The sequence below is a fragment of the Musca vetustissima genome, unplaced genomic scaffold (genome assembly GCF_032173495.1).
Source record: "Musca vetustissima isolate MV318-11 ecotype Yass unplaced genomic scaffold, APGP_CSIRO_Mvet_v1 utg2180, whole genome shotgun sequence".
Classification (NCBI taxonomy): Eukaryota; Metazoa; Arthropoda; class Insecta; order Diptera; family Muscidae; genus Musca; species Musca vetustissima.
Window position 1 is genome coordinate 509,954 of NW_026887089.1, and position 27,409 is coordinate 537,362.

General features: G+C 33.8%; 2 protein-coding genes across 6 annotated transcripts in view; one reads left to right on the forward strand and one right to left on the reverse strand.

Annotated features, from left to right (window-relative positions):
- LOC133334648 (putative uncharacterized protein DDB_G0291608) overlaps nt 1-27,409 on the reverse strand; it is a 323,326-nt gene that overhangs the window by 126,697 nt on the left and 169,220 nt on the right. The gene's annotated exons all lie outside the window — the stretch shown is intronic.
- The window catches only part of LOC133334621 (uncharacterized), a 59,154-nt gene continuing 35,084 nt past the window's right edge, over nt 3,340-27,409 (forward strand). Inside the window, exon 1 of the mRNA XM_061542935.1 lies at nt 3,340-3,386. Coding sequence (XP_061398919.1) covers nt 3,351-3,386 — 36 coding nt within the window. The 5' untranslated portion in view covers nt 3,340-3,350. The remainder of the gene's footprint in view (nt 3,387-27,409) is intronic.

Below are 27,409 nucleotides of genomic sequence, written 5' to 3' on the forward strand. Positions count from 1 at the left end.
CAGCCGAACTATTCAAGACTGGTGGTCAGATGCTGGTCAGGAGCATGCACTAGCCATGGAAGTACGCAGGGGGGCGGCCCGAAATGAATTTTTTTCACAGTAAATTTATGTTTGCAACGGCTAATTTTTTTCATTTTGTACTAGCGGGACCCCCCCCCCCCCCCCAAATGAAATCCTTTGTACGTTGCTGGCACCAGCTGATTAGTACAATTTCGCTAGAGGAATGCATGCTCAATGATTGGAACCTCAGCATTCTGTGTCCCGTGCACAAAACAGGAGACAAGACAATATGTGCCAACTATAGAGGAATTAGCCTTCTTCCCATCGCATATAAAGTGCTATCCAGTGTGCTGTGTGAACGATTGAAGCCAATGGTCAATGACATTGTTGGACCATTCCAATGCGGCTTCAGACCTGGCAAATCTACCATTGACCAGATTTTCATTCTGCGTCAAATCCTAGAAAAGACCCACGAAAACACATCGACACATTCCACCTATTCGTCGACTATAAAGCCGCATTCGACAGCCCTATCCGTTCAGAGGTGTTTAAAGCCATGTCTGCATTCGACATTCCTGCAAAATTAATACGGCGAAAGCAGGATAACTTTAAGTGGCACAAGGTCAGCAGTTAAAGTCGGAAAGGACCTATCGGATCCCTTCAATACCGAACGAGGATTCAGACAAGGTGACAGATTGTCGTGTGATCTTTTTAACATATTGCTGGAAAAGGTCGCCAAATCCTAGAAAAGACCCACGAAAAACACATCGACACATTCCACCTATTCGTCGACTATAAAGCCGCATTCGACAGCCCTATCAGTTCAGAGGGGTTTAAAGCCATGTCTGCGTTCGGCATTCCTGCAAAGTTAATACGGCTAAGCAGGATAACTTTAAGTGGCACAATGTCAGCAGTTAATGTCGGAAAGGACCTATCGGAGCCCTTCAATACCGAACGAGTGACAGTTTGTCATGTGATCTTTTTAACATTTTGCTGGAAAAGGTCGTACGAGACGCAAAGGTGAACAGAAATGGCACTCTGTACACCAAACAGCACATGTTACTCGCCTACGCCGATGACATCGATATAATGGGTCGAACATTGCGAGCGGTAACAGTCACCTTTGAAGAAATTGAGAAGGAGTCTGCCAAAGTGGGTCTGGCAGTAAACGGCGCGAAGACCAAGCTGATGGTATCAAAGCGCAAGACGTCCACTAGACTCGGACCAACTGTGGAACTTGTGGAACTACAGCTTCGATGTAGTTAAAGATTTTATATACCTTGGTACCGCTAGAAATAAAACGAATGACATCAATTTTGAAATTCGGAGAAGGATTGTGATGGCCAACAGATCATACTATGGTCTAAGTAGAAGCAAGGCCACCTCCCGCCAGACCAAACTCACACTTTACTACTACGCTGATACTACCCGTGCTGTTATACGGATCTGAAGCATGGGTACTTCCGCAAGCAAATGAGGCAGCTCTTGGGGTGTTTGAAAGAAAAATTCTCCGAAAGATCTACGGGCCGATTTGCGTCGCGGTGAATATCGACATCGAATGAACCACGAGCTTTACATACATAGTCAGACATATAGAGCTGCAGCGACAACGGTGGCTAGGCCATGTTCTGTGAATGAATGAGAATGCCCCAGCTCAAAAGGATTATAAAAGAGAGCCTACTGATGGTTCCCGTAGAAGGGGAAGACCACGAACAAGATGGAAAGACCATGCCGAAAAAAAAACTTGTAAAGTGGTCTTTCAAATTGGACAACGCGCTTGGAAATCTTTTTAAGCTCGGCCCTTCTGTAACAAGCCAGCTAAGTAAAATAAGTAAGTTTTTTCAAGGGCGTGGATTTTTTAAAGTATATTTTTTCAGGGGCTATTAAGGCGTGGATTTTATAAAGAATATTTTTTTCAAGGGCTATATTATATATATTTTTTCACGAGCGTGGATTTTTAAAGCCTATTAAGACGTAGATTTTTTAAAGAATATTTTTTCACGAGCGTGGATTTTTAAAGAATATTTTTCAGTTGCTATTAAGGCTTGACTTCTATATATCACACAACCAGCAACATTTTTGCCTGTTGCTGATGCCAAACATCAGCTACAGCTTTGTTTCATTGCTGTTGCTGCTGCCTCACAATGCCAACAACAGCAGCAAAAAACATCGTTTGTTGTTTTGCCTATTCAGACAAACGCCGATTGTTTTCGTTTCTCTCGGCGTGTTTTTGTTTTCGGCTTTTCAAGTTTAAACTGCGACTCTCAATGCGCTGTGGATTTAGTGGCGATTTAGCCAGCAACAGTAACAGACGTGTGCGCGATTTGAAGCGATTTTTTGTTGGTGTCTGAGGCGGATTTCGAAACGGTTTACAGGCGGAAAAAAACGTAACGAGCAGATTTTCAAACAAAATAAAAATCAAACAACAATAAATACTGCCCCCACTCAAGTCAATAAAAAAATAAAACAACAAAAACAACAACAAGAAATTTGGCTGACGTTTTGCTATGTTGAGACAGTTGCTGCCACCAAATATTGCCACTGTACAACATTTGTGTTGTTGTTATTGTTTCGTTTTTTTTATTTGGAGTTGTTGGAGATTTCGTTACAATTTTCGGTGTTTGTTGTGGACGATGATGTTGTTGTAATTTCCATTGTAACATAGGCTGGAATGTTTGGTTGTAGCCCTGTGCGTTTGCGGTTAACATTTCGATTCGCTGCCCGTTGTAATAAAAAATTAAACGTGCTCCACAAAATAAATTTACAAACAACAACGAGAAAACATTTAACGCTGTCAGCAATTACAACAAAATCATGAAGACAAAATAAATAGTTCGGCAATCGTGTGTAAATGCAATCGTAAATTTGAAAATGCAACAAACATTTTTTTGAAAATTTACTTAAAATAAAAATAAAAAACAAGAATCCCAACAGAGAGCGTTCAAATGATTTGTCACAAATCGTGTTAGTTGTTGTTGTAACAAAACTGCAGTTAAAATAAATTGTGTTTTTATTTGGTGTTTTCTTGTGGTGCAACAACAATTTGTAACGGAAGTGTTTGGGCCCTCATCCAATTCAAATTTATTACTGGAGCAAATCACAAAAACAAAATAACAAGAAATATTTCCCTCTATTGACCAAGCAAAAAATAACAGAAAACTAAATTTCCTGAATTAAAAAAGAAGAAACAAAATTAAGGAAAAATATTCGACAAAATTAAAATAAAACAACAAATTGCCAAAAATAAAGTGCAGTGAATTTTTGTAAAGTAGAAGAAAAAAATAATTCGTTACAAAATTTGTAAATTTATTAATAGTTGCTGCAAAATCCAGATTTCCCTTGCCTTCAAAATGTATTTGAATTATTGGCTATTGACGGTGTGGGCGGTAAGTTGCAAATTTCATAATTATATTTTATGTGAGAGTAAGGGGTTACATCCCCTCTCTGTACACCATTGCATAATTGTAAACAAAAATCCAAAATAAATGTTAGCCGCGTTTCTCACGCGATATTGAAATTTAACTTGTCTACGCCTAAGCCTCTTACAAATTTTCTACGATCTTTTTATTTTTATTATTAAAACAAATTAATTTTTATATATATCGAAAAGTTAGTTGAACCTATTTTTGCAACGACTTGTAGTAACAAAATGTGGTGCATAATATTTAAATAGGTTTGCACAAAAAATGTGCGGAGAAATTCTCTCATTACGACCAGGGCTAAGGATTCATCGGGTATGGCCTAAAATGAGATTTATAATGAATTTTATAATCAATTTTTATTATTATACATTTTTATAATTAAATTAGATTTTTATAAAAATATTTGTAGAAGCTCTATTGAGGCGTTTATTGCCTTAAAAATATTTTTTTGTAAGTTTTAAGGTTTTTGAAGGGGTAATTTTTTATAAATAAATATTTTTAGAGGCTTCAATAAGGTTTGGATTATAGGTATCATTAAGGCGTTGAATTTTATAAAAAAAAATATATAGGTCCCATTAAAGGGCGATTTTTTATTAAAAAATATTTTTGAAGACTTTGTTAAGGGCTGGTTTTAAATAAAAAATATTTTTAAAGGTTTTATAAAAGAGTGAATTCTTATAGTAAAATATTTTTAGATACTTTATTTAGGATTGAATTTTTATTTTTTTACAGGCCAATATTAAGGCTTGAAATTTTTTACAAAAATAAGTTTTGGGCCTCTATAAAGGCATGTATTAAAAAAAACAGTAAGGAAAGTTCATATTCGGACGGGGCCGACTATATGATACCCTTCACCATTTTGGGTGCATATAAGAGATGCTCTCATGTACAATATTTTTTAGACATAGCATCTTTGGAATCGGAGGAAATTAACTGCATGATGTTATAGATATTTGAACTAAATTAAAACAACCCATACACCTACCAATCTGAAATTTATAGAAAATTGAATGTCAATCATCGAGCAAAATATGTATAAGATCTATATATAAATGGACGTATTTGAGCAAACGTGGCATCCGCCATTTGGTATGCTACAACACAGTGCTCTATCCAAAATTTATCTCTACACAAAATTCGAAGCGGACAAACTTTAATTATTTGGTACATCATTTTGATGAAATCGGATGAAAATTTATATGTAAGCTGAAAAACCTTTGCATAAAATGGGACTAAGGTATATATGTGAGCTACATTTAAATCTCAACCGATTTCAAACTTAACCAAAGCATTCTAGACTAAATTCCATTCAGGCCGCAAAATTTCGCGAATATAGAACAAACATAGACTTCTCGGCGCACCATATCTGCATCTGAACTTATTTCAACAAAACTTCACGAATGTCTCAATCGGAAAAACATTGACATTATGGTGCTCCATTTACATAAAATCAGACGAAAATATATATGGGAACTATATTCAAATCTGAACCGATTTCAACAAAACTTGACATATATCAATCTATACCTAATTCAGTATTCTCTGCAAAATTTTGTCCCAATCGGATCAATATTGGGAGTTTGGTGCAATATCCTATAATAGTATATATGGGAGCTATACCATTTATCTCAACCAAACTTTGCATATATCAATCTAGACCTAATTCCGTAATCTGTGCAAAATTTTGTCTCAATCGGACGAAACTATATTTTGGAGCTATATCTAATTTTGAACCGAAAAACTTGACATACTTCAATCTGGACCTACGTCAGTACTCGGTGCAAAAATGTGTCTCAATTGGACCAATATAGCCAATATGGTGCTCCATTAACATAAAATCGGACGAAACTATATATGACAGCTATAACTAAATCTAAACCGATTTTCTCTTAAAAATATACATTCAAAGAATCCAAACAAAGAGTAGGTCTTGAAAAAATATTTGTTAAAAACAATCCTCCTCTATTATAACCCTTAAAAGTTTATTTTCTAAAACAAGCCTTTAAAATTTCTCTTTAAAAAAGTACCCAATAATAGCTATTGAAAAAAATTGTCATTCATAAATCCAAGCTTTCTTATTATTTTTTAACAAGCCATGCCTATAGTAACCCCTGAAAATACCTTGTTAAAAAATTCGCATTAATATTTCATTAATTTTCATTTCGAATAACAAATATCTGGAAACAGAATAAAGCAGGATATTAAAATTTGATTACTGTTAATTATCACACATTTTTCTAAATCGAGCATTCACCCACCCAGCAAGGTTGACATTTTTGAAAGTTCTTTAAGAAAAATAATTATCAACAATTTGTAACTCCACCCAAAGAACATGACTTCTTACAAGTTCGACAGTTCAAATTTTCAATCAATTTTCCATGTCACACTAATTAAAAAGCTAATTACATTATGATGTGTGAATTTGTATTCCCGAAATTCCAAAAATATATTTTCATTTTTTTTTCGTTTGTAATAAATCAATAATAAGATTTATTATTAGCCATTTTTTTTGTTTAAATTATCTGAAAGTGTTGTGTGTTCTGTCATTCAACAAATTAACAAATGTAAAAAAAAAATTATCAATTTTTTTAAGTTTTGATTTATTATTTTTTTGTTTCTCATTCCAGTAATAAATTAAAAATTCCCAAAAATATTTTTTCCCCAAAATTAAATGTTGTGTTTCGCGATAATTGTTAATTATTAAAAATTGATGTAAATCCCAGTAACCATTTATTAAATGGCTGTCAAATGTATTTTTTATTTGTTTTTCATTTAATTTTAATTACACCAAAATAAATTTTAAACAAAAATGTCATTCTAACCAAACGTTCTACAGCAGAAATTCTTGTGTGGCAAATAAATGCGTATTGTAGTGAAGTTTAGTGTGTTGAATGTACAGTTCGTTGTCCAAACCATTCTAATATTTGGCCAATCGAATCAACAATTATTTTTAGTTCTTTCGATTTTGTGTGTTTGTATGTCTGTGACATACATACCTTATTTGTAACATAGGCTATCAAGGTTATTTCGCTGTTTTTTTTTGTTATTAATAAATAAAATTAATAAATTCTCTCGAAAAAAAAACTTAGAATGCAGTTTGCAGAAAGTGTATAATTTATACATTATGGTTAATTGATTTGAATTCAACACAGTAAAAAATAATACAAATATTGACTACCCAAGTATTTTGGGACGGAGAACATCACCATATTTTACACGGGTCGGTCAGATAATCGGCCAATATTTGGGGTGTCAAATGGACCCAGATTTAGTTTTGCAGATAGTTCATGTTTCGGGTTATTTGTTAAGGGTTTCATATGATCAGCCACGTCTGACTTTATTGCTCCACCAGCCTAGCGTATTCATACTTTGCTATGACAAAAATGTACCTTATCGAAATATAATTTTTACATCTGGCTGGTAGGAACGTATGACAACGCTCGAAGAGAGTAACCGATTCCATTCAATCATTGCACATCGTAATTATTATTATTTTTTTTCAAACTTAAATATCAAACTTAAGGGAACACCCCCATTCTTGATTTTAATTTTTCAAGATTTTCAATGGGCTGGTAAATGAATACAAATGCTTGTTAAGGTTTGTAACTTTGCAAATATATAATTGAAGATTTAAAAGAGAAGAAAAATAATTTACAAAAAATTTTGTTGTTGTTTTGTTGTTGTTTTTTGTAATTAAAGAAAAGTCCTTATTTTTGTTGACGGGCATGATAACTCCTCACTGGAACATCGGAATCCGAAAATTCCAACGGTGTTAGAAAGAGTACATGTCTGGCTCTCGTATGAACTAGGATTATTGACTTCGCTCTAAAATTAACAAAATGGCGGGCCTTTGAAAAAATATTTTTGGAAAATCGCCGATTTTTTACCAAAAACCAAGTTAAAAAATAAGGAAGATCTTCACCGATTGGCTTTATCCTAGTTCATACGAGAGCTATACACTCCCAGAGAAACGTTGCAAAATTTAGAACCGATTGGATTATTAGTTTTTGAGTTATCGTGCCCGCCATTCGCAAAAAAATGTTTAGAGAAAAACGCGTTTAAAATTTGAGAAGCCCTTCAGCCGTCACTTGATGCTGACACAATAAATCGGCTATATCTTCAAGAGTTCTTCAGATTTTCACTTGAAATTTTGTAGAGACATTCTTTAATCAGTGTAGATTCGAATTATATCAAAAAAAATTTTGACCCCGAGAATGAGGGTAGTGGTTTACTGGTTCCATACCTCCTCAACAAAGGATCCTCCCCTATCTGTCGGTGTTGTCGAATGACAATTTTCAATTGTTTTTACTTAAAAGTCAGTAAGGCAAGTACATAAAATCGGACAAAAAAAATATATGGGAGCTATATCTAAATCTGAACCGATTTTCACGAAACTTAGCACAATGCAAATCGAAAGACATATAGGGACTTTGGTGCACGATTTACAGAAAATCGGAAGCAAGGCCTATACATGGTCGGCCAGTAAGCACAGGTGACTATAAAGTTTTTTGTCAAATCATATTTTGAAACCTATACATACATACAAAATTATGTTAGACGTCAAAACGAAAATATTAATATTTAGTCGACATTCAATTCAATTTTAATTTATATCGTCTTTTTACGGAACATTTGGAGTATTTTAAGAGTTTAAAGAAGATTTTCAAGTAAATAATCCTAAATTATAGATTGTGTGTTGTGTTTGGCTGTGTTTTTCATTTAAAGGCGAAACAATTAGTTTTCGCCTCGGCAAAAAAAAAAAATGACGTTAAACTTAAGTTTTTCCTATGAATTCGCTTACTGGCGACCTTATATAGGCCTTGATCGGAAGAAAATATATTTGGGAGCTATATAGAAATCCGAAATGATTTTAGCACACATCATTGTGGTTTTAAATTTCGTGCAAATCGAAAGATATATAGGAACTTTGGTGCAACATTTCTATTAAATCGGACGAAAATATATATGGGAGCTATATCTAAATCCGAACCGATTTTCACGAAACTTAGCACACGTCATTATAGACTCAATTCAGTACGCTATACCAAATTTCGAAAGATATACAGGGACTTTGGTGCAGCATTTTTATTAAATCGGAAGAAAATTTATATGGGAGCTTTATCTAAAATTGAACCGATTTTCACGAAACTTAGCACACGTCATTATAGACTCAATTCAGTACGCTATACCGAATTTCGTGCAAATCGAAAGATATATAGGGACTTTGGTACACAATTTCTATTAAATCGGAAGAAAATATATATGGGAACTATATCTAAATCTGAACCGATTTTTCCAAATTTCAATAGGATTCGTCCATTGGTCAAATAAATGAGCTGTGCCAAATTTCATTCAAATCGAATCATAAATGCGACCTGTATTTTGTTTACAATTTAACACGTACAGGCGGATAGCCGGACGGACCTGCATAAATCGACTTAGAAAGTGATTTTATGCATATTCTCAAAAGGAACCATGGGTTTATCTCGTTTCTTTTTGCCTGTTACATACATATGCACAAAGAGATAATACCCTGTACCACAGTGTGGTGAAGGGGACAAAAAATGCCACCAAAGCAATGATTCTCCCAGTCAAAGCCAATGCCGTATTTTAATCTTTTGTTAGGCATTTGATTTAAGTGCAAACTACAATGTATTTGCAATAAATAGTTTACCTCAAATCAATAACTTATCAATAATTTATAGCCAATGTTTGCCCTTGTGAGGGAATAGTTCACTTTTTTTAAGTAAAAATTATTCAGGCTTATTAAAGTTGTAATTAACTTTTTTACGATGTACATTTATCAAAAACTTTTCTAATATAAAGCTTTTATTATATATGCGAAACAAATTATATATTGAATAATTTAAAAATAGTCTTCTATTGTTAAAAATGTTATAAAACATTTTTAATAGATATGTGGTTAAATATAATGAAATACATTTTACAGCCATCACTAATAGAGTTTGTTTCTTAAGTCTTTTGTTATCTCATTGTGTACAAGTCAATTTCTAAAATAGATTGAATTTTTGGAAGTAGTTTTTAATATTTAGGACAAAAACTTATAATATGCTTATAGTTCTTCTTATATATATATATATATATATATATAATCCAGCCGCTTGTAAAAATTAGAGTTTATATCATATTAGTTAATATTATTTTGATGCTTGAGAATAGTTGTCAAAATTGTGTTTGAATTTTTAGGGACATTTAATTTGTTTGAATTTCAAAAAATAAATAAATAAAATAAAAACCAGTGAACGGAGCAGTATAGTCGGACGGGGCCGACCATACGATACCCTACACAACTACCACGAACTCTAACTTTCTGAGGATGTTTATTCCGAGTCTGAGTAATATTTCGTGACATTTGCCCCCTCTTGTCCGATTAGAGGTCAACAACACCTCTTCCTTACTTTTTTCGAATATTCAGTACAGTCCTTCTAATTACTTGTCCAGATTACCTTCACGGTGGGTTGTGTTGTGATTTTCGGACTATATTCGATTCGAAAACACACAAAAAATTATGTTTTCGGTCCATTTCATCCCAAAATTTTAATCTGATCATCACCGAAAATTGTAGGCGTTGTTCTTGACCATAACTGGAACTTCATGAAAAATTTCAAAGCCATCAGCGCGATATTTCCCCCTCTAATGTGGTAATGGGTTACTAAATAATATCTGAATACGTAAGAACCTGTAAATATTTGACTGTAACTTCCACATCTGAGTAGATACATCACTATATTTGGTATCAATTTAAAGCCCAACCACTCCTCTTGGATATGCTATCAACTCCTCGGGTCTACATCCTCCAGAAGTAAATATATATGCCATAGAATACAAATTTTGTCATTTTTCACACAAAAGTCAGGGTCCATTTTACCCGCTAAATATTGACCGATCTTTATAAAAACATGCATGCTTATTCTCTGGCCCGATCCCCTTCTCCATGCAAAAATTCGCGGTGTTTGGGCCATAATTGCGGCCTCTGGAACGACCAGAAAAACCGACAAAAATAATGTTTTTGGTCCATTTCATCCCCTAAATATTAACCGATCTTTTCCAAAAACAATAGGGGTCTTCATTGGCCAGAACCCATCCTACATGCAAAATTTCGTGAAGATTGGTCCATAACTGTGGCCTGTATCGTGTTTACAAATTATAATGGACAGACGGACGGACGAACACACATGTCTAGATCGACTCAGCTAGTCGAGATATGACGATCGGTATACTTAAAGGTGGATCTAGGACCAATATTTCGCGGCGTTACAAACATTTGGGGCTGCACAAAGCTATACTACCCTGACAACATAGTTGTGTAGGGTATAATAATGATAAACTCATAGTAAGATCTTACTTGACAAAATGCTTTCGCAGTTTATACAGACCTCGAATTTTTTTATTACATCTCAATGTGAACATTTTTATTCCAAAGGAATATTTTTAGGTTTTGGTTGCACTAAATCATTACAAAAACCAAAAAAAAAAATTGTTTTGTGTTCTAATAAATTTATAGGTGTGTAATGAACCTTACCTTTTCAATTAAATATTCACACGTTCTAGCACAATTAAGGCGCATTATTATTTTGTTCATTAGATCACTCCCATACATGTCACAGGAATTTGCTGGAATTGAAATGAGAATAAAAATAATTAATTTGTTTTCTTATTTTTTATTATTTTGTAAATTTTAATTAGAAAAATAAAACATTAGTATGCGTTAAATGATGGCGGAGGTTTTTGAGTCCTTTATGTCGGTTTTTTTATGATGGGGAATTTACAGCAATTAAAGTTTGAAAGCCCGTAGATTTATTTGTTGCTTTTATGATTTTTTTTTGAAGAAAAATATTACATGTTGTTTGTCCTATAATAAAATAAAAATTATCTGGGTCCTTAGCCATCCATTTGATATTTGTCACATCTAACATGTGATTATTTAATTTGTTATTCCATTGGTGTCCCTTTGATTTTATTCTGTTGCAAAATTATATATTTATATATGTGTTTCATTTCTATGTGTATTTTTTGTTTTTCAATTTATTAATTAATGCATTTTGTTCACGGTAATTTGTAGCATTTTGTATTTTATTCAATTGTACAACACGATAATAATTACAAAAACAATATTTGTAAAGAAATATGTAATCATTTGTGAGAACATTGATATTAGATGAAAGCTTCAGTTGAAATGTTGATTTGAAAATCCACAGAGAAATTTCTCACAGAGGCCCCACCTATAAAATGTTTTTAATACTTATAATATAATTCAAATTTACTAGAGGAGTATATTTTTAGAAGGGTATGTTTGTATTAGTAATAAAAATGATAACAACAAGATTATAAGCGGTGCAAAATTCCTTATAGGGACGAACGGCCTTATTAAATACATTAAGAACCCAGAGTGACAAATTCGCCATAGGTGAAGGGTTTGAGATTTGACGTAATGACATTTTTGCTGGTAGCTCTAAAGTTCATGAAGGAAACGTCCTTGTTTGTGGCCTTAGAAATTTTTTTCTTAGATGCTCCTGGTCACAGCATCCTGTGTCCCGTGCACAAAAAATGAGACAAGACGATATATGCCAACTATAGAGGAATAAGTCTCCTTCCCATCGCATATAAAGTGCTATCAAGCGTACTGTGTGAACGACTGAATGACATTATTGGACCATGCCATATCTGCAAATCCATCATTGACCAGATTTTCACTCTGCACCAAATCCTGGAACAACCCACGAAAAACACATCGACACATTCCACCTATTCGTCGACTATAAAGCCGCATTCGACACCCCTATCCGATCGGAGGTGTATAAAGCCATGTCTGCGTTTGGCATTCCTGCAAAATTAATACGACTATGCAGGTTAACTTTAACTGGCACAAGATCAGCAGTTAAAGTCGGAAAAGGCCTTTCGGAGCCCTTTAATACCGAACGAGGATTCACACAAGGTGACAGTTTGTCGTGTGACCTTTTTAACAGCCTGCTGGAAAAGGTCATACGAGAGGCAAAGACGAACAGGAATGGTACTCTGTACACCAAACAACACAAGTCGTTTCCACGACAGAGGGGTCTACGATCCGAAACGACCCGAGTCTTACTCGGCCAACGTCTGTCACCTCAGCCCATTGTGTAAAAGCAATAGGGCTGCTACAACAACAACAACAACAACACAAGTTACTCGCCTACACCGATGACATCGACATAATGGGTCGAACATCGAGAGCGGTAGCAGCCATCTTTGAACAAATTGAGAAGGAATCTGCCAAAGTGGGTCTGGCAGTAAACGGCGAGAAGACGAAGCTGATGGTATCAATGCGCAAGATGTCCAGTAGACACGAACCAACTGTGGAACTTGAGAACTACAGCTTCGAGGTAGGTAAAGATTTTATATACCTTGGTACCGCCATAAATAAAACGAATGACATCAGTTTTGAAATTCGGAGAAGGATAGTGATGACCAACCGATGCTACTATGGTCTAAGTAAGCAGTTTAGAAGCAAGGTCACCTCCCGCCAGACCAAACTCAGACTTTACAAGCCGCTGATACTACCCGTGCTGTTATATGGATCTGAAGCATGGGTACTTGCGCAAGCAGATGAGACAGCTCTTGGAGTGCTTGAGAGAAAATTTCTCCGAAAGATCTATGGGTCGATCTGCGTTGACGGTGATTACTGCTGTCGAATGAACCATGAGTTGTACCAGCTATTCTCGGACATCGACATTGTTAGACGTATTGAAGGCCACGAATAAGATGGAAAGATCTAGTGGAAGATAACTTTGCCACGAATAAGATGGAAAGATCAAGTGGAAGATAACATAGCCGAATATGGTCTTTAAAATTGGAAAAACTGCACAAAAGACCGACGCGCCTGAAAATCTTTTTAAGTTCGGCTTATGGAACGAAAGTTCTGTTACAAGCCAGTTTAGTAAGTAAGTAAGGTCCTGGAACATTATTCTTAGATGGTTGTAGAAAAAATGTTCTTTAAAAAAATCCACGCCTTGGATGGTTGTAGAAAAAATGTTCTTTAAAAAAATTCACGCCTTGGATGGTTGTAGAAAAAATGTTCTTTAAAAAAATCCACGCCTTGGATGGTTGTAGAAAAAATGTTCTTTAAAAAAATCCACGCCTTGGATGGTTGTAGAAAAAATGTTCTTTAAAAAAATCCACGCCTTGGATGGTTGTAGAAAAAATGTTCTTTAAAAAATCCACGCCTTGGATGGTTGTAGAAAAAATGTTCTTTAAAAAAATCCACGCCTTGTTCTTTAAAAAAATCCACGACTTGGATGGTTGTAGAAAAAATGTTCTTTAAAAAAATCCACGCCTTGGATGGTTGTAGAAAAAATATTCTTTAAAAAATCCACGCCTTGGATGGTTGTAGAAAAAATATTCTTTAAAAAATCCACGCCTTGCATGGTCGTAGAAAAAAATATTGTTTAAAAAATCCACACCTTGGATGGTTGAAAAAAAATATTCTTTAACAAATCCACGCCTTGGATGGTTGTAGAAAAAATATTCTTTAACAAATCCACGCCTTGGATGGTTGTAGAAAAAATATTCTTTAAAAAATCTACGCCTTGGATGGTTGTAGAAAAAATATTCTTTAAAAAATCCACGCCTTGCATGGTTGAAAAAAAATATTCTTTAACAAATCCACGCCTTGGATGGTTGTAGAAAAAATGTTCTTTAAAAAAATCCACGCCTTGTTCTTTAAAAAAATCCACGACTTGGATGGTTGTAGAAAAAATGTTCTTTAAAAAATCCACGCCTTGGATGGTTGTAGAAAAAATGTTCTTTAAAAAAATCCACGCCTTGGATGGTTGTAGAAAAAATGTTCTTTAAAAAATCCACGCCTTGGATGGTTGGTCCTTTAGAAAACATCCTTTAAAAAATCCACGACTTGGATGGTTGTAGAAAAAATGTTCTTTAAAAAAATCCACGCCTTGGATGGTTGTAGAAAAAATATTCTTTAAAAAATCCACGCCTTGGATGGTTGTAGAAAAAATATTCTTTAAAAAATCCACGCCTTGCATGGTCGTAGAAAAAAATATTCTTTAAAAAATCCACGCCTTGGATGGTTGAAAAAAAAATATTCTTTAAAAAATCCACGCCTTGGATGGTTGTAGAAAAAATATTCTTTAAAAAATCTACGCCTTGGATGGTTGTAGAAAAAATATTCTTTAAAAAATCCACGCCTTGGATGGTTGAAAAAAAATATTCTTTAAAAAATCCACGCCTTGGATGGTTGTAGAAAAAATATTCTTTAAAAAATCCACGCCTTGGATGGTCGTAGAAAAAATGTTCTTTAAAAAAATCCACGCCTTGGATGGTTGTAGAAAAAATGGAATTCGTAGAAAAATATGTTTAAAAAATTTTAATATTTTCTTTTGTTTACACAATTTGTAAATCCCTTAAAAACTATATCTAAATCTACCACATGAATCATCCACAAATTATTTCGTTTTATTTTAAAAAATTTCACTCTCTTTCTTTTTGTAAAAATTATGCAAAAAATGTTTTTATTTATAACTAAATTATTTTATAATTTATATGTGGATTTTGTCACCAAAATCCCAAAAACTATTTGGAAAGTGGGTGAGAGGATTATCCTACAAAATTTCTTTTTCTATTGTCAACTGAAGAAGATTTAAAGGAAATTAATTCAATAATTCATAACAAAATGCCAATACAATTGGAAATAATTCATTACGACCTCAAATGAAAACAAAAGCAGAAAAATCAGTAGCTTTTGAATAATTCATGAGATCAAAGATTTGTTTTGATTTCGATTTTTTTTTGAGGGAGATCAGCATTTCTGGGATACAAGTTCTAAAATAAAAATGAAAAATTCAAAAGCAACAACAATTGGAACCAGTATTGCACTCACACACACAGCATGAAATATTTGACCCATATTTTATACAATAATCTGAAACAAACACCCCATTTCGTTTGATTGGCTATTGATTATCATAAATTTATTTAATTTAATATTGTGTTTTGTTTTTTCTACATTAAAAAAACAAACAACAACAAAAAAGAAACAAACACAAAGTCTCGTAAATTAAAAGGCACAACAAAAAGTCAAGAGGGGGAAAATAAACGTGACAAGCGACCTTTACAACTAAATGAGTCATGTCGAATGTTGGACGCTTCTGAATTATGGCCAACAATAACAACAATAAAACACTGTTAGATCAAACGTCCATTTATTTTTTGTTATTCTTTCATACAATTAGGAATTTATTATTGTTGTAATAGTAGCCTGAATACAAAACCAAGTTCAGTTCAGTTCATGAGAACGTGACAAGAAATCCGTCGATTTGATGGACTACAAAAAATGTATGACATATCAGGCGTTAACGTTAGTCTACACAACTACAACAACAAACAAAAATTACCATTGAAATGACGGTAATTTTTTGTTATCCTAGAAATCTAATTGTGAAAACTGTAGCAACAATGTTTGACGGCCTGCTTTTCTTCAGGAGAATTTTTTGTTTAAGTAGTCCATTTGCAAGCCAATGACAAGTTCAAAGAACTTCAGTTTGCATGAATGTTGAGTATGTTTTTGCTTTGCCAAGAAACTATTCCAAATAAGCAAACACTGTTAACATAACATGATTATAAATAGTTTGACATTAATGTCATCTAATTTCTACTCTTATCATAAACCTATAAACAATTATTTAATTCCTGGAAAAATGCAAAATAAAATCATTTCTGAAATTTCCAAAATATGCCATGTATTTGAGAATGACAATGAGCAGCTTTGTTTCACAATTTTAAATTTTATCATAAACATAAATTTCGATTTTTTTGCAATAAATCATTCAAGAACTATATTAAATGACATAGAACTTTGATAAGTCTTCTCTCTCGCTCTCTCTTTGCATGCAGTTAAAAAATAGAAACTAAATTCTACGAAATTATTTAACATGCTATAGCACATAACATTGAGAGAATATTGTTCAACCAGAAATGCAATTTAAACATATTATAAATCTATAAAACGAAACTTAAATTTCACATATAATAAATCAATAAAAATAATCTGGGAATATTAAACGAAAGACTTAGGACACAAACACGATGTGGCACATTTTCGTATTTATATTTACAATGATTTAGGAATTTTTCGAATATTAAACATTTTCTGTGTCCAACTATTTATAACCTACATCATAAGGTCATGTGTATGTTAAATTTGTCATTCCGTTAGGAAATCATTGAAATATTCACCGGAGGCCCCAAAAAGAATATATCGCTCATTTGTTGCAAGACAGGCAGAACTCAATAAAAGCGATTTTGCAGAAAATTCGTTTTGAGTTTTCAATTTACTCACACTTCATATGGGACAGAGGAACTTTGACAGCTTCTCAATTAGATTGTGTAAGAGATATTCATATGAATTTTTTACATGAGGCCTATTATAGCAATCGTGCATCATTAACTCGAAGATCACGTTTTTGGAGTTATACCTGTCAGGCAGCAAATGAGGGATATATTCTTGATCAGAATAAAATTTTATGTCGATTTTCTGCATGTCCGTCTGTCTGTTGAAATCACGATAGAGCGGGCAATTTTTAAGATAGAATTTGAAAATTTGCACATACATACATTGTTTTTTATTCCTAAGATGTATGGTATTGAAAATTGTATTGGTTCATCTTACACTATATATTTTACGATTTTTGTCTGTAATTTGGTATTTTCATTGGGTATTAAATCTTGCCACGGAAAATGTTCAATATTTCTTCATTTTTTTCAATAGCCTCCAACATTTTGGTATTGTGGAGAGTATGGTCAAGTTTTTCAACGGAATTGACAGTAATTTGTTACTTAGAACTCGCATCGAGGTTCCCTTTTTAAGATTTATATACTGTATATGATTTTATCAAAGAGAGAGAGAGATGGAGGGGGGGGGGGGCTATATGTAGGTCCGGTTCATGTTAAATTTTACAATTATTCTTTATACCCTACACAACAAACTTGTTAAGGTATTATAGCTCTATGTGCCCCAAGAATTTGTAACGCCATGAAATATTATCCCTAGACCCACCTTTTAGTATACTGATCGTACTGATGTTCGTCCGTCTGTCCATTATAATTTGTAAAAACGTTGCTGGCCGCAGTTATCGAAAAATCGCTGCGAAATTTTGCATTTAGGGCGGGTTCTGGCCAAAGAATGATCTGTTAATATTTAGGGGATGAAATGGACCAAGAACTATATTTTTGTCGGTTTATTCTGATCGATCTAGAGGCCACAATTTGTACCCGAATATCATAGAATTTTAAACAGATATATATTTACTCCTGAAGGACATAGATACGAGAAGTTGACAGTATATCCAAGTGGAATGGTTGACCTATAAATTGGTACCAATTATATTGATTTATGTACTCGGATCTAACTATTCTGATATTGATTAGCAATAACATTTCCACACTAGTGGGCATAAATTCGAGCTGATCGGTATGAAATTTTACATGAAGGATATCTATAATAATCGGTGATAATCTGATGAGTCTCTGTAATTTGTTTATATTTTCTTTCTATAACATAGTTTTTCTATATAAGCGACGCTATCGATTTTATGTACTTCAAATATGAAAATTCTTTAGACAGGGGTGCTAATGCGATTGGACATTAATTCTGTTTATGAAAAACTCTTGTCGGAGGGGTCCCAAATGTAGGGTATAAAATGTTTAGACGGACCAAAAACATCGACGGCTTTAATTATTTAATTGTTTAGACAACATAAATATTTTTTTTTAATTTCAATGGGCAGCATATTTCCCTGAATAAATTCAATACAGCTCCATATTTTAACATAGCATCCATAAACCATACCATTTCAATTTATATATTTTAAAAACCCGAAGTTTAAAGGTCGTTTTATCAGATAAATGTAAACTTTTTGACATATCGCCATATTTAAGGCCACGTAACTATTAGTTAATCGATTTTTAGCATTTTTAAGGTCAAAGTCGAATTTTTACATACATGTGGCTGTAATTTTGTAATTCAATTTCTCTAAGGATAAATACCACCTTGAGAGGATTTTCAATATATTCAATATTTTGACAAAAAATTAGTCCATATTTTCCAACCGAAGGAATATAGGTATTTTGGAATGTATTTTAAGGCAAAAATTAATATTGGAAAACCCAACATTTTACCACCAATTGATCCCAGTTTTGGCAACTTTGAGCTTTCCGAGGTTTACAAATTTCTCAAAGAAAAGTTTCAATATAGGTTCATACTATCTTCTTTCTTCCAATAAATTAGAAAGCCGGATCTTAACTAAATTCCGCAGAATATAAAATCACTTGCCATAATATTGTATCTAATAATACCTACATTAGTTTATTTAATCAATCAACAAGTCATAAACCATATAAAAGATATTGGCAATATATATACATGACAATTTATTTGACGTATAGATTTTTATAGTTTCTCAGCTTGTAAAGTGAGAACCAGCTGCTTGGTTGTCTTGTCTTTCCGGTGAATTGCAAAACGTTTGTTATCCACGCGGTAATACTAGAAGTTGACTTTCAAATTGCACGTGTTAAACTATAGCTGTTATATATTTTTACAAATAATACTGTCACAATAATGTAAATAATGTGTCATCTTTATTGAATGACATGTGGTGTGATCGAATCGAATTAGAGATGATATCAGAGAATAATTTTCTCTGATAATTTTCTAATTTTCTCTGTAAAATACACATGGTTAATAGATATTGACATATAAACAAAAGCAAATTTAATTATTAATACTATGTATGGAATTTCGATATTATGAATTAAGGGATGGAAATTTTCTTTTGGGAATGAAAGCCCTTGGCTAGAACCCGGAAGGATAATTTCGACATAGATCAAGTTTTTGAACGCGATGAGTTTTTTTCTACCAAACCTATAAGAAGACAATTTATAGCTTTGATTGTGGATATTGCAGGTTAAGGGGACCCCCCCCCCATTCTAGGGGTCAAATTTTTTGTTGATATAATTCGAATCTACACTAATTATAGAATGTGCCTACAAAATTTCAAATGAAAATCTCAAGAACTCTTGAAGATATAGCCGATTTATTGTGTCAGCATCAAGTGACGGCTGAAGGGCTTCTCAAACTTTAAACGCGTTTTTCTCTAAACATTTTTTTGCGAATGGCGGGCACGATAACTCAAAAACTAATAACCCAATCGATTTCAAATGTTTACACGTTTCTCTGTGAGTGTACAGCTATCGTATGAACTAGGATAAAGCCAATCGGTGAAGATCTTCCTTATTTTTAAACTTGGGTTTTGGTAAAAAATCGACGATTTTCCAAAAATATTTTTTCAAAGGTCCACCAGTTTGTTAATTTTAGAGCGAAGTCAATAATCCTAGTTCATACGAGAGCCAGACATGTACTCTTTCTAACACCGTTTGAATTTTCGGATTCCGATGTTCCAGTGAGGAGTTATCGTGCCCGCCATCAAAAATAAGAATTAGAAGAGGATTGACGAGAAGAAATTAGTCTGTTCAAGTCCGTCGAAACCATCAAACGAGAAGCTCCGCGCAAAAGCACCATCCTTAAATGAATTATCTGTTTTGTGTTTTGAAATATTCTATGTTCTTTTATAAATTTAATAAACATAATTTCTTTTGATAATATAACCAAGAGTGTCTTAGTTAAGAAGGTCTACCCACTCAACATCCAGACTGTCCTTGACAGTATGTTCTGCATACTTGTGTGGTTTGTTGTAGATTTGAATTAATATTGTTGTTCCTCCAGTTCAACATTAAATTTCGGATCTAAACATACTCTGTAGGTTTAGATACCCTACAAGCCCTTTCGACTGTATCGGAACTGGGTGTATTATCGTTCTTAGTTTCGTTCTTACTTCTTGGGAGTATTTTCGTTCTTATTTCCAAGGAGCTTCAACTAACTTCCACAAGACCAGATTTGTGGACATCAAAGTATTCCAGAAAAATTACGTTCATTAGATTATAAATGCGGTCCTCAAATAAGAAAAATCTACAGTTGCATGTCTCCATCGACCTTTTCCGCTTTTAACCCTATCTTTGATCCAAAAATCGTATATGTATGTAATCTAAGACTGATCTGAATAAGTTTCAAAATGCATAAAAAAATATACACTAAAAATTACAATTTGAAATGTTCTTCATCATGCGCAAAACTCAAAATTGAAAGCCTCAATCTCTATAACACTAACTTTGTAGCACCACGAAAATTCTTTCCAAGAAGTGGTCCTTTAAATATAAAAACAATCCGATATTTCAGTAAATAAGTCTGTCGATCGTGGTATGAACTTTTATATAACACAATAAAATTGTTCACAAAAAAGTCCATTATCATTTAATATTATCCGCTGTTATTAAGTTCCCCCCCTTCAAAACAATACCCTGTTCGTTTCTTAAGTCTTTTGTTTGGGGGTTCCTTATTATATGGTATTGTTGTTGTTGTAGCTGATCAACAATGTAAACGTCAAATCAAGTTTATCACCATCATTGCAATGCAGTTTTACAAATTCCGAATTGACAAAAAAAAAACGACAACACCAATATGCGTTTGTTGCCTAAGTCTTTTGTTAGCAACCTACCATAGAAAAGAAAACAACAAATAAATGGCATGCCTGTCAGCCTTCAATTGGAGGCTATTTTTTGTTTGCTAGACAAAAAAAGTGTGACAATTTTTTGTTGCACCATCTGAATACGAGAAATTCTTGTGAGCACAAATGTTGAACGCCAACATAGCTGAGAATTCCTGCCGAAAAAGAATTAACCAACGATCGCCAGATAGAGTGTCAGTCAGACAACCGGCCAGCCAGCACCCAATGGCAAATGTCTTTCACCGGAACAAATTCCTTGGAATGACAACAACGAGAACACAACCCAAAAAAAGTGAATAAGAAAAATAATAAAAACAACAACAACAAAATTCTAACAAAATCACCAATGGAAAGTGGAGCCAGCAGCAACACCATACACATCACTGGAAGCGTCCCTCTAACACCCTGACCATCCCTCAGACTTTCATTGTGTGCTTTTTGTTTTTTTTTATAAATTTGCTGAAGTGTAAACTATTTGAAATATGCCAATACCTAACTAAGCTCAATAAAAAAGTGATTAATGATCTAGAATGACATTCAATACTTTGTTCGAACGCTTTGCTGGCTAATTCGTTGAAATATAAGGGTCCTAAAAATTAAAAAAAAACGCGAAGAAGATTTCTGGCACCAATCACTCAAAATACTCAATAACAGCAAAAAATCAACTGTGAAGAATTAAATGTAAATAAGAGAAATTAATAACAGATGTTTATAAATCAATATTTGTTGTTGTGATGTTATAGCAAATAGTATACTGTTTCATGGGCTGTATATTCAAATGAATATCTATGGCTATATATACATACAAACCTACATTGAGTGTTTACTGTTGTCGTTTGCCTTAGTAACCCACATTTCGTTTTGCCCCACCAAGAGTCTCGCTGGATTCCTGTCGAGTGTTAATGAACATCCAATGAAATAAGAATTCTATTTTTAGTTTTGTTGTAATAATAGAGGGAGGTAGTTGTTTCAGTTGTGGAATTGTTTTGTGGGAAGCGAAAAATTTTGTAAATGAAAAAAAAGTAAGAAAGAAAACGAAAATATTTTATTAAGAGAACTACACAAAGGAGGCTGTCTCTAATTACATTCTTTGACAAAATCGAGCTTATAATATTGGGAATGGAAAATTTCTTATAGGGATTCAAGCCCTTGGCGTGTAAATTAAGAACATAGAAGGAGGTATTCGCTATAGATAAAGTTTTGAAATTATGACATGTCTTCCGGCAAATCGAATGAGGAATATTTCTATCTCGTGTTCCTGTACAGCTTTTTGGTTCTTATATACTTATCAAACTATCAGTAGAGTTTTTATACCCATCACCACACTGTGGTACAGGGTATTATGTCTTTATGCATATCTTTGTAACAGGCAAAAGGAAACGAGATAGTCACATAGAATCACTTTCTAAGTCAATTTATGCATGTCCGTCCGTCCGTCAGTCTGTCTGTTCATGTTAAATTGTAAACTAAGTACAGGTTGCATTTATTTTCCGATTTTGATGAAATTTGGCACAGCTCATTTATTTGGCCCAAGGACGAACCCTATTGAAATTGGGAAAAATCGGCGTAAATTTAGATATAGCTCCCATACACATTTTCGTCCGATTTAAGGTAAATGGTGCATCAAAGTCCCTATAGTCTTTTGTTAGCAACTATATATTTTTCGATTTGCACGAAATTTGGCACAGCGTAATGAACTAAGCCCAGAATGATGTGTGCAATGTTTCGTGAAAATCCGTTTAGATTTAGATTTAGCTCCCATATATATATATATTTTCCTCCGATTTCTGGTAAATAGTGCACCAAAGTCCCTTTATATCTTTCGATTTGCATGAAATTCGGTACAGCGTACTGAATTAAGCCCAGAATGATGTGTACTAAGTTTCGCGATGATCGGTTTAAATTTAGATAAAGCTATCATTTTCGTCCGATTTTAGGTAAATTGTGCACCAAACTCCTAATGTTTGTCCGATTGACACGAACGTGTAGCATACCGAATAGCGTGTATTAAGTTTGCTATAAATCAATTTAAATAAGTTTATCCCATTGTACGCAAAGGACTGTAATTCTGCCTGAATGATATGAAACTTAACATAGATTTCAGAATATATGTACGGATTGATGTTAGTCGGTTCACATATAGATAAAGATCACATACTTCAGTTCGTTCAATTTCTATGTTCCTTCGAAAAGGAGAAGTCCATTAGGATATATATGTAGAACAGCAACGTACACAGGATTTCATTTCGGGGGGGGCCCGGTAGTATAAAATGAAAAAATTCGCTGTTGCTAACATAAATTTACTGTGAAAAAAAATCATTTCGGGGGGGGCCCGGGCCCCCCGGGCCGCCCCCCTGCTTACGTCCCTGATGTAGAATATACCAAAGTGGTGAAGAGTATTATATAGTCGGCCCAGTTCGACTTTACTACTTTCCCTACTGGTTTTATCAGGAAGTATTCTACAAAAATGTTACTCATGAGATTTTAGATATGGACTTCAAAGACAAGGATTCTATGTCCGTACGCTTTTACCGTTCTTTTCCACCATTACGAGGTCCTTGCTCAGAAAACCTTTACCTATGCACACTAATAATTTTTCGATTCGTCTGAAATCATTAGGTTGGGGGAAAAAGATATCCTATATTTTTTCGGCAGATGACTCTACTAATAGATTCCTCGTATAGTATCGATCAAACAATTTCAGATTTATGCTCGTTGGAAGGGTGACATTTCGTAGTAAAAAAATATTTTGCTGTTTTTTCTTTGGTGCATTCAGTTGTGAGTTACAGGGTGTTAAAAAGTGGAAGTGAACAATGACAAAATTCGGTACATTTTAAACTTTTTCTTCGACAAATGCGAACATGCAAGCCAAGCGGCTAAAATTGTGAATGGTGTTTATGGTTCCGATAATGTTACAGCCAATTATTTGAAATTTTGGTTTCGTAGATTTGGTTCAGAATTTTTTTTAGGTTAAAGATGCAGCTCACATATGTAGGCCGGTCGTCGAAAATGTCGATAAAATTGGTGAAATGATCGAAGTTGACCGGCATGTTAGCAAACGTCACATCGTCTAGGAGATAAAAATCGACCATAAAACTGTTTTGAACCATTTTCAATTGACCAGAATTGGCCAACAGGAGAGGTGTCGAGAATTAGCCAACAGGAGAGAGGAGAGGTGCCAGTCCACACACATCTACAGCGACTCGCCAGAAACTTCGATAGGCACCAAGCGATCATCATCTTTTTCTTGCATTGCAAAATTATTTATGATACAAATTTGTTATCTAGGAAGGATTGGTAAAATCGACTACTAGAGTTTTGTGCAAACAGAGAACAGGACTTCTATGAGAGAGGCATTATGAAATTACCTTTAAAATGGTAACAAATCATGCATGACAACGATGCATATTTGGCCCAAATCGGACATTCAGAAGCATGTTATATAAAGTCCTATAGTTCATATAAAAATAATAGATTTTTTTTCCGCCCAACCTAATATAATTATATAATTTGTAATCAAAATACAGGACACAGTTATGGACCAATCGTCAAATTATGTAGGTTGTATCTAGATTGATTCAGCTATGTGAGATATCGGTAGACGAAATGTGGGCCTAGGTTTAGTAACAAAATGTTGGGGCCACACAAAATGTTGGGCCGCCTTAATTCTACAGAATTCTTATTTACCAGTTCGATTGAAACGACCCAGGCTTAACCCATAGTAACATGCAGTATTTGCCAAAATTTGCCAGGTATTTGTCATCATTAGATTCAGGGGTGGCAAACTGTTATAGCGATACTATCAACATTCCGATACCATTTCAAATCCTTTCTTTAACATTTTATGGCTAGTTAGGTGTATGTATTTTGATTCGATCAAAAAAATTATTCACAGATATTTCGCCTAGAGACTCTAGTCTTAGATTTTTATTTTGGATAATTTAAAATTCATTTAGAAGTGGCCATCTAACTGTTCGCATGTTTCCTTCTAGGGAAATAATCAATATAATCCAAAATATGCACGTCACAGTTTATTCCCAAGCATTAAAAACTATTAAAAATGGTCCATCTCATCTGTTACCTTTCTAACAAAGAATCAGATTTTTGAAGTTTAATGCTAACAAAAAGTCATAATTTCTTTCAGCTTTTAAATACCTAATATTGAAAATAGAATTCCTAAACTGTTTACACATCCCTCCTTAATTTTGTAAAGAACCTTTTTTGTATAGAAAATTACAACTTTACTGACAGCTTTATGGTTATTACCATCATTGGAGCGAATAGATTTACAACCTGTTTGGCATTTACATAAATTACATAATGAAATCGAAAGCAAAGCCCCCTTTTAAATAGCCTCTTCGAGTAGATGAATTATTGAGGTACAGTGGAAATTGGTTTCAATCAAAGAACAGACAATAGAATTTGGAAGCAATAAAATGTCGCAAAAATATACACAATTTACCACTATTATCCATTGTCTAATTACACATACGGTGGCCATATGTATTTGTATGTCAAAATACTTAAGTTTCTTTTTAATTTTTTTTTTCAAAAAAAAAAAAAAAAAATGTCAAATCACTCATGTTGACCATTAATTTCAAAAATCATTCATTTGAAAAAAAAAATGATCCGAAAATAAATGTAGCTGTCGGTGATCGTTGAGATTTTGTCATTATGCCTTTAAAACAGATTTTTGTTGCTATTTAATGACATTGACTTTGAATTTATTATGCCGATTTTTTTATTTTGTTTTGGTTTCATTTTTGTTGAGATCTCCATCCCTTCCCTCTCTCAGATGAATATGGGAATGATATGGGAATTTTATTTGATTTTTTCTTCATCTATTTCTCTCTGCTCTGCATCTTGTAAAGCATGATATTAAATCGCATTGTTGTTGTTGTTGTCGTTGCTATACACTTACACCTTGTTAACCTGGCAAATTTGTTGTTTCGAATTTGCTGCCAAAGTTTAAACAAGCGAAACAATTACAACATTTACATAAAGTTGTTGTTGTTGGTTTTGAATTTCTTTTGTTGTTTTTTTCTTTTCTACATAATTTCATTATCGCTTGATTTTTGTTTTGGCATTGTGCTAATACCTTAGCGCTCAATATATTTATGTGTATGCGAGAGTGTATTTGTGTGTGTGTGTGTGTGTGAGAGCGGGTTGTTTATATTGTTAAATTATGCAGATTGCATACATTACAACAACATCAACTATCCCAACAATGGATAGCAACACTGGTTGCAACGGCCCAAAATAGAGGGTATCGCCTTCTCGTTTATTTGGCAGCCAGCTAACAAGACAGCCAGGCAGCCAGCCAGGCAGGCAGGGAGGCAGTATGTTAATCAGTAAAACGCCACTACCAACATTATTAACCAACTAACACGCAAAATACAAAAGTCAAACAACACACACACACATCTATTTAAATGAAATAATAATTTGGCCCGAAACAAAGAAGAAATTTCTTGTGAGCTTTGAAAAAAAAACATACTTAACGTTTATACTACAATTCGATGCCGGGTGTAGAGATATTAACCCATTGCCTTGGGACAATTGCCAATTGACAATTCATTTTAGACATAATTTAGTTTGTTTTTTTTTGTTTATTTGTAATTAATTAGCTAATTTTTATGAGACCAGATTTGTTTGTGGCCTGCAGCAATGCAATGACATGGTGTTATAAAATGGGTTTGAACTCAAGTTTTGTAACAGTACTTTTATGTTATTTTCAGGGTCAAAACAATTGATTGACTTTTGGAGAGGAAATAGATGGGGGGAATTATTTTTTAAGAGGTTTACGGGTGGTGGGGAGGTTTAGAGAATTTCCAGCAGAAGGAAAAACTAGAAGTACTCTATGTGGGAAAAGGTCTCTATGCCTTTGGCGCAAAGGGCAAACATTTTAAAAATCTTTGTGGACTATGATTTCATTGTAATCATTTAACAAGACCAACGGGAGGCATGACCGATCACTCCTTGGAGGATATATTGGCGAACGGCACTATGGATCAAAGCTTTGAACATAGCTTCGACGATTATCTTTTTATTCTGTTCTGGAGAAGAATGAATTCAAATCCCAATTCATGGATTTTGGTCTATGTGCATTGTTTAGCGAAGCAGCACACTACATCCACTTGGCACAGAGCATTATCATACACAAATACAGATTTTGGGTGGGAGTAAAATTTCCTTATGGGGATTAAAACCATTGGCGAGGGTCAAGGATTGAAACCACAGGTCATGTTGTTGATGTGATGTGATGATTGGTTTTTTACGGTTTAGAAAATAAGGACGATGAAGAGGATATGCTTTATCAAATCGATTGCGATATATTTTTGTCGCACAACAATGATA